We start from the raw sequence: 9,228 nt of genomic DNA on the forward strand, positions 1-9,228 counted from the left end.
AGTTTTATTTACATGTACTTGCTCTTTGTCTAGGTTAGTAAAAACGTTTTACTTGTAAAAGAAAATTTTTAAAATTCCGCCGCTTAACGAAGCGTTAAACTTTTTCTTAAACCCTAGATCAATTCCAACAGATTTGTGCTCTGCGAACATACTTGGGCTTGTCTTCTCCGGATCTTCGATGCAATCCCGTTGGTCGATTCGACCTACTATGGCTCTTAAACCCGCACATTATACAAATATTTCTTTTTACATATGCGAATGATATCTTACAGATTGTGCTATTATATGATACAGTGGATATGAGTGTATATTGAGCGCAGAGTAATATCATTCTCTAGAAATGTGGCTCAACTGGGTTTTGTAGCTGAGATCATGACGAAAGCTATGTTCTTAGGGAAAAAGGGTTTTTTCGGGAATATAATTAATATTGATTATTCTCCTAAATAAATCAATAGTTTGGCTATTATTTTAATCTCTCCTCCTTAAAAGGGCTAGTTAGTAACAAATCTCTAAAATAAAATCAATTAAGTGTATATTTGATTTAATCTAATTTGGTAAGCCTGAAAAGTTATTTATAAGGAGATTATGATGTGAGGAAAAACGTTCAACAAAGTGTTTTTCACACTTGAAAAACCATGCCTCCCCTCTCCTAGTGGTGGTTGAATATTCCTCTCTCTCGGCTTAAGAGAATTTTGTTGGTGAATCGGGTGCGTATCAGACACGAACAATCGTTCTGATACTACTCGTTTGAGATGATTCCACCTTATAACCATATTAATGCGAAAAAATAATTAATTACGCTGATCATAAGCTAATTAAATTATGGTTATAATTAACAAGATCTAGTTATGTTTAATTAATTTAATTCACGAGAGCATATTTATCAAGCAACCGATTTGAGCGAAAAATGAATACTTACATTGATTTACGGTTCAGCTACAGAACGCTCCTAAACCAATCGCGTACTCCTTGCGTCGTCTTGATGAAGGACTCGAGGATGACACCTTAGTCTTCCGAAACGTAATCTCCGAGACGAATAAGAAAGATGAGTGGACACAGTCTTTATCTCACTAGATCACGAAACTATGTGTTTCGAGATCTCTCTCTTATTTTACTAAGAATGGAAACGAATTTCCGAGGGGAGAGAGAGGCAGAAGTGCACGGCCAAGGGAGGCTAGAGTGCACGAAATTTTTCTCAAAAATTGATTATTTTTGCCTTCTCATGAACCCCTATTTATAGTAGTAAAAGGAGATATTCATGGAATCTTCCAGAATATTTTATTTTCTTTTATTGTGTTCACACTGGTGGATTAAATCTAGGCCCTTGGATCTCAACAAGTGAATCCTACTTTTTCTCTCATCCATCAGATCAATATCTATGGGATATTATTCTCCATTTAAATAGAGAATATTTTATTTATTGAGATAATAAAGGAGAATATATTATTTCCCTTTAAATATATTCTCATATATTCTCATAAATATTTTCCTTTAAATAAGGAGAAAATATAGGACAATATCTTATATTATTCTCTCTCTTTTATTTAAACAACTAAAGAGAAAAAAATTGGTAAATACCAATTATGTAAAAGTCGGATTTGATGGCACACGGCCAAGGTGAATTTGCGCAATTCCCATGCCAAAATTCCCAAATCCGATTTTCATATTTTGTGCAAGGCCCAATTGCTTAAAACCCAATTAATTATTTATTTACTTGGTCCAACAATAAACAAATAATTAATAATTGTTTATTTACTTGATCAAACAATAAATAAACAATTCTACCATAAACATTTATTTAATTCTGCGAATACCCGTTTTCCAGAATTAATGCTGTCAATCACAATTACAGCAAGTGAGATTAATAATGATAAACATTATTATACGAAATTTCTTATCCGCCTTTATCATAGCCGAATCGGGGACTATGGACCTAGTAATAGAAGCTTAACAAATCCGATGAAAAAGACGAAATAGTCCTTTCTCTTTTTCCATCGATTCGTCTAATATTGGTCAAATACTCCACCTTGTAAGCCAAGACTGAACTCTCCTTTATACTAGAGTTATATTTACTCATCGTGACGAGTGTCCACTGATATAGTCAGTTCGTGATCAAGATCCTCCAGGTTCAACCCGTGTCAAGAGAAGTCAATTTTTCCGTTATACTTCTCTTGATACATATCAGCCCTAAGCATTGTTGCTTCCCCAGCAAAAGATTCTTTCGAACGTTACTTACTTCGAAAGTGCTAGCAATCTATCGGTTCTGGAATCAACCCTTAGGTGAGATAACATTAACCTTCTTTCAGGAAGACTGGATTCCGTATCTGTAAATCATTTTCCACTCGAATTATGCTCCGAGAAAACTCCCAAGACATAAGTTGTGATTAGCATGAATAGCCTTTTAGCGAAATGAGTCAAAGAGCTCAGTAACATAACCCAGTGTCCATGATCACTTCAGGATTTAGATCAAGTCTCACTGTGACCATCATAGTGGCCTCGGTTAGTGTGTTGTAACGGTCCTTAAACGACACATCTACAACCAAGACCTGTCCAAGTCGTACACTTACCACAAGTGTAGAATGCTCTCACATAGTGATCAGCCTTCACCTATGTGTTCCACATATATGACTTTAGATATAGCTTTCCAGGCGTATATCAGTCATCGACCTCGTTTTAGCTCATCGCCCGAACTCAGGTGCCCAGCACGTGACTCAGTTTAATACGGAGGCTATGGAAGATAGTTGTTATTGATTCTAATGGTTTAGAACTCAACCCACTAATCATATAATGCTAATAGAGTAATTTTATTATTGAATTTAGTAATCATTTATTCATTATCTTCAAGTGAGCAATATTCCCAACAAATTTTTGTCCATATCTCTTACCAAAGAAAGAAAGAATTATTCCGACACCTTGTTAGAATAATTAGTGAGCAAAGAGTTGACCTACACCGTCGTTTGAATGTCTTTAGGGGATATGGTTTGGAATACTTGGTGTTGATCCATCCTAAAAAATGCGAATACATGTCAATCGGCGTGGAAATTCAAATAGCGGGATCTTTAGGTGAGTAATCCTAATCTCGTTATTTAATTATTCTCATGATCATTTGTTAATTACCACTACTACAAATTAACATATTAGGTGCGGAAGGGTATTAGGTGCGACATGTCGCACCTAAATGTCGCACCTAAGCACATATTAGGTGCGACAAGTCGCACCAGATAATCCTCCAAGCGACTAAAAATTTCGCTGATGATTAGTGCTATCCGGTGCGACTCTGTCGCACACAATGTGATAATGTCGCACCTAATACTATTGGGTGCGACAAATGTCGCACCTAATACCATTAGATGCGACAATGTCGCACCTAATGGGTTTAAAAATTTAAAACGGTCAGGAATTCCCCCCGAATATTTTGGGTTCTGGAATTTCACATTAGGTGCGACATTGTCGCACCTAATAGTCATATTAGGTGCGACACTTATGACTATTAGGTGTGACAGTGTCGCACCTAATAGTTTTAGGGTATGTTAAATACCCGAGCGTCTTCTTCTTCGCCCAAACCGCCTCTCTCTCTCTAACTCTCTCTCTCTCTCCGACGCGCGTTCTTCTTCCTCCGTCGTGACCTCCCCCGCCGCCGTGACCTCCCCGCCACCGTGACCTCCCCGCCACCGTGACCCCTTCGTCGTCCTCCTCCAAGGTACGTCTCTCTCTCTCTCTCTCTCTCTCTCTCTCTTATTCTCTGTCTCTCCGACTTGCAGGTCGTCTCCCGCGCCGCCCGTGACCACCTCGGCTCAGCCCGGTGTCCCCGCCGCCCGTGACCTCCCCGCGCCGCCCGTGACCTCCCTGCCGGCCGTGACCTCCCCGCGCCGCCCGTGACCTCCCCGGCACCGTGACCACCTCGGCTCAGCCCGGTGTCCCCGCCGCCCGTGACCTCCCCGGCACCGTGACGTACGTCTCTCTCTCTCTCTCATTTCTGTCTTTCTCCGACCTGCAGGTCGTCCCCCGCCGCCCGTGACCACCTCGGCTCAGCCCGGTCGTCCCCCGCCGCCCGTGACCATCCCTCGACTCAGCCCGGTCCTCCCCCCGTACCCGCTGCCACCCTAACAGCCCTCGGCCCACCCGCTGCCGCCCAAATAGCCCCCGGAAAACGGAAAACATATTTTGTCCTAGTGTACCCGCACTTCATCTACGATTAATTAGAAGATTTCAAGAACTAAACTCCTGGAAACGTGTTTCAAAATTAAAATTGCTTTTGAGTTCATTATGAACTTAATTAAAGATTTAATCATAAAATAAACCAACGATGTACTCGATTTTTTGATTAATTTGTTTTCACCTACAAAATATATGTATACCTATTATTTGGGAGACTAGGGTATAATCAATGTGTCAGTGGTCACCACCAAGTTATCGTTTTTGTACCTTTCTGGCCGGCTCTGGCTACCATGGCCTATGAATCAATACTGGAACCTAGGGTCACTGACTTGCAATGTTCCTCACGATGAACTTGAAGTAAAAAATTCATCGAGAGATAGTACATGCTTTATATCACGGATTCAACGTCACACTTCATCAAGAAAGGGATTTAGGCCAACAAGAAAAATTATATCTTTCTTTTTCCAACACACGTTGAACGATTTTAAACAACAAAGAGTGAAGTGCTATAGATGCAATATTATAGGAGATGTAGAATATTTTCTTTTATCATCGTATTAATAAGAAATATTTTTTCCATTATAATGGTCCATATATATCAAAGTTAACCCCACTGCTCGTGAGAAAAATCGCGCTCAAACAAATGGCCAAAATCATGAAATATTTATCTACAATTGTGGGATTATAATAATTCCCATTGATAATTATGGGGCAATATAAATACAAAGTTCCTAAAGCTAATATACACATTCAGAAAAGAGCACTAAGAGCGAGAGTGAGAGCTAAGAAATAACTCATCAGAGTCCGAAGCTTGCCAAAAACACAATAATAGTGGGAGGTTACTCGACCCTTTTCGCTTCCACATTTACGTGTTCTTATACTTCGAACCCCCTTTTAATATGCGTAATAAGTTCTTATAAAAAAATATCTTTATTTCCCTAGAATATAATACAGAATAATCCCACGAACTAGACCACTTCAAGCGTTAAATTTGTAATCTACCCAACATTTTAAACATGTTTAAAATCTAGTCATATTTGATGAGATGACCTCATTCATCATATAGTATTTTACATGATTGTTCTTAGTATTTTTATACATTAATTTTGATAAATAAACAATAATTTTAGAAAATGACTAATTTATCAAACAAAACGTTGACTAATTTCTTAGATTCAAGTTTCAAATTGGCCAAATAACTACAGCGCCCTATAATACATAAGCGTTGCAAAACATCAACCATTAACGTGCAGACACATCGATGGAACTCACGTGTGTCAGGTGAGACCCACCCTATGTGTTTGCATCAGCGCGCCGATGAATACCATTTTCGATCATACATACATACATACATACATACATACATGGAATGGTGAGTAGTGCCACGTCAGCAGCCCGGGTCCCAGTAGAGGAAATCAAATATCACCACTCCTCACCCCATCCACTTCGTCTCCCTCCCAAACCCCCCCAAAGATGGGCTCCTCATCGTCCCCGTTCCTCCCCCTCCCTCCCGCCTTCACCCTCACCCGCCGCTCCCTCCTCCTCTCCTCCGCCGCCACGTCATCCCTCTCCCTCCCGCCCCCGCCGCCGCCGGACACCACCATCACCGACCGAGTCTTCATGGAGTTCAGTCTCTGCCCCAACTTCTTCCAGCCGGACCGCACGCTCGCCGACTCCTCCTCCCTCTCCGCCCTCTGCAACCCCGACTCCGACCCCGACCTCCAATCCTCCTTCCTCCTCGGCCGCGTCGTCCTCGGCCTCTTCGGCCGCCTCGCCCCCACCACCGCCTCAAACTTCAAGTCCATGTGCGTCTCCAATTCCTCCTCGTCGTATCGCAACACTCTTGTTCACAAGGTCTTTCCCGGCGAGTATCTCCTCGCCGGACGCCAGGGCGAAAAGCCCGGCGAGGTCCGCCGCCCCGTCGGACTCCCTCAGAACCTCGAGGCCGTGGATCCGCGCTGCTTTGCGCTCACGCATTCTCGCCCCGGCCTTCTCTCGCTTTGTTTGTCGGAGAATGACGACTCCGATGAGGTCAGGCTTGATCCCGAGTATCGGAATGTGGAGTTTTTTATTACCACTGGACCCGGTCCCTGCCCTCATCTTGATCACAAGAACATCGTCTTCGGCTCCGTGCTTGAAGGTATATTTCCGCATTTCAGATTGTTTTCGGAAATAGATTTTGATTTCTTGATTGGAGGATTGCTTTGCCTTACTGAAAAAAATATCGTATTCGTTTTGTGCTCGATTAGGCGTGTTTGTTGTTAGGACAATGTCCTTGAGTGTTTGTATGTAGGCTGTGTTTGGAATCTGGATTTCATCATGGAAGTTGAAAACTTCCAGGAAAGTTTAGGGAGAGTATTAAAAGTCTCTGTTGTATTTGAGAGTTGAGGAAATTTCGAGGGAAAGAGATGAGAGAGAGAGAGAGAGATATATGAAATATTGTGTTTGAGGTCGAAATGAAAGTGCGGTTGAAGAGACTTGTGTTTGGAAATATATTTCTTAGGTATTAAGCAGATTGCTTTGCTTGGATTTGTGAGGCTCGATTTGGAGTGTTTGTGAAGGCATTGTGTGTGGGGTTGTGTCCTCAAATGTGGAATATGCAATTTACTTGTGTTGGGAAAGTGATCTCTTGGATTGTGAGAAGATTGCTTGGGTTGAGTTTCCAGTTCTAACTGACTCGAATTGATTTGGATTTTGGAGTGTTTGTGAAGACACTGCCTTTGAGTTTTTTTCCTTTCTGGGTGAAATGAAATGAATGTGGTTTGAAAGTTTTATGCTTTTTGATTTTTGGTTTTATTTTTCATTTGATTATTTACAAAGATTAATAATGAAATTAGGCTTAAGGAAATGGTTTCGTAGTTACAAAAAGAATGTTCAAGGCTTTGCGGCGTTTTGTGTTCTTGCATGTTTGTCATCTTCAGTTTGACTATTGAAGGTTGAAAGTGAAACCATGGTTTTTCTATTGAATTGGTTCCACCAAATGATATTAGGACCACGAGATTGTACTAGCTTAGGCATGCCACTTGGAATCAGATTTTCTATGAATTTTATAGGCTCTATATTCGCTGGTTTGAACCATAAACCGCAGAGAAGAAAATTTCCAGGAAATTATTCTACGAACTTAAAAGAAAATATGAGAAGATTGTGTTAGATTGAATATGCATAAACTAGACCGACTTAATTTGGCTTAGCGCCGAGTTGATTGTGAACTTTGACTACGCCTCGACACAAATACACAAAGTTGACTTGTTTTCAAAGGGAGAGAAGTCTCTCCTGAATCCTTGTTATGAATGTGCTATGTTTGGTTCAATGCTATAAATTACGTTTAACTAATAATTTGCAGGCTTTGCTTTTGAAAAGATAATCATGTGAACTAATGATTTTACTTTTGAGAACCTTTTTTAGCAATTGAAACTAGTTCAATAAAGGTAGGGGGGTTTTTTTTTTTTTGCTGGTTACTTTAGACTGTAAATCGTAAAAAACTGAAAAATGGCTACCTCAGCTAAATCTAACTTTTTTAGTATTTTCTTTCTTGCATTGACTCATCGCTTGACTTTGATTAAAACGAATGAAATACTCAGAACCAATGATTTTGTCAGGTTTGGACGTGGTGACGGCGATAGCTGCGATACCGACTTACAAGCCGGCGGAGAAGATAAGGCAGTTCAACGACTTGGCTGAGTTCTTCGGAGACGAGCGAGCTCAGAACGCTCGTGGCAGTTGGGACAAGCCTCTCAAGACTGTCTACATCAGTGATTGCGGTGAGGTCAAAGTCACAAAGCCATCTCTCACTCCTAGTCTCCCTTGACCTGCCCTTGTATTGTATGTAAATCATCTGAACATATATATGTTGTACTTAAATTCGATGCGCATAGGAAAAGAGAGTAAATAGTTTCACATTTTTGTTCTTCTTCTTGCCATGTGTATATCACGCTCTCTGCTAAATTATGGGTAGAAGTTGGACGTGTATTATGAAGGTTCTTTTTTACCTTATTATTATTATTATTATTATTATTATTATTATTATTATTTTCTTATATTGTGAAAAATACGTAGTACGCCCGCACCAATTTGAGGTTAAATTTCAAATCCATAATAAATAAGCGTTAAATGGATTTGGAATCCATAAATTCCAACGGCATTTGGATCATAAATCCTATGGCCATGCCTATTTAAAGTGTCAAACTGACACTTGACGACATCAAGTGATCGACGTCGTACTCATTATTAAATGACATGTAAGATCTATATCCTTGTTGTGTTCCACCACCGTAGTCACTACTAGAAGATATGTAGTGCGTTGTTCCTCTATGTGTTTCACCGGCGTAATATGACTCGGTCTCAAAGTCAAAGTATTCTCTCGACCAGTTTGTAATATTTACTTTTCATATTAATCAGATATACATTGTTTGAGAACTCCGTAACATTTAAATTTGAATACACTAACCTGTCACATCTTTGACGATGTGCCCCGTGATCTTCATCTTGTGTGGCTTGATAACCTTCTTCCATATATAGTCCAAGGATCGTAAGGTTGACCTCCACCACTAGCACCACCAACCTCTTGACTAGCACCAAAGCCGCCAAAGTCATCACCGCCTCTATCATCGTCATCATCATAGGGAACACGTCCATCATCTGATGATCCATTCGAAGTCTGACAACGTCTTCATTCAATACATGGTCTATATCAACGCCTTCCTCTCAAGCCTGTGAGGCGGCATGTGGGTCGGGGTTCTGGTCTTGATCATCGAGGTGAACTGGTCGGATCCATTGAAGGAGTTCATCATAGTCCACATTGTCGTCCATTACCTCCATTGATCTTTGGATAATATCCAAAGAATCTTTCCTAGCTGCAGTTGGACGAAATGAAGATCGGTCCCACCAATCCGAAGTGAACATCTTCTCAACACAGATCGATTGCTCCACAGATTTTTTAAGGCTAAGTAGTTTGTGGCGAATCTAGTAGGACCTGGACGAATTAGCTCCCCTTGACCTTTTTCTCTAATCTCCAATAAGGATTATCCCGTGGTTATAGATGAACTTCGTGACTTCTCTACAATTCTCAAC

The 9,228-nt window shown here is 40.6% G+C and overlaps 1 protein-coding gene across 1 annotated transcript; it reads left to right on the top strand.

The window, feature by feature from the left end:
• The first annotated feature begins 5,598 nt into the window (after window positions 1–5,598).
• On the top strand, window positions 5,599–8,172 carry LOC149397733 (Cyclophilin-like peptidyl-prolyl cis-trans isomerase family protein). The gene is made up of 2 exons (XM_089614110.1): window positions 5,599–6,298; window positions 7,758–8,172. Exons 1-2 carry the CDS (start codon window positions 5,632–5,634, stop codon window positions 7,964–7,966), a joined length of 876 nt encoding a protein of 291 aa, XP_089470236.1. The 5' UTR covers window positions 5,599–5,631; the 3' UTR covers window positions 7,967–8,172.
• The last annotated feature ends 1,056 nt before the right edge of the window (window positions 8,173–9,228 follow it).

The sequence above is a fragment of the Urtica dioica genome, chromosome 5 (genome assembly GCF_054948205.1).
Source record: "Urtica dioica subsp. dioica isolate 48M chromosome 5, U.dioica_male_clone48M_v1_H2, whole genome shotgun sequence".
Classification (NCBI taxonomy): domain Eukaryota; kingdom Viridiplantae; phylum Streptophyta; class Magnoliopsida; order Rosales; family Urticaceae; genus Urtica; species Urtica dioica.

What these genes read in the sequence shown, in the direction of transcription:
- LOC149397733 (XM_089614110.1), top strand. Translation starts at nt 5,632, where the DNA reads ATGGGCTCCTCATCGTCCCCGTTCCTCCCCCTCCCTCCCGCCTTCACC. An exon ending in CTTCGGCTCCGTGCTTGAAG is followed by an intron (nt 6,299 to 7,757) that starts GTATATTTCCGC and finishes TGATTTTGTCAG; the next exon opens with GTTTGGACGTGGTGACGGCG.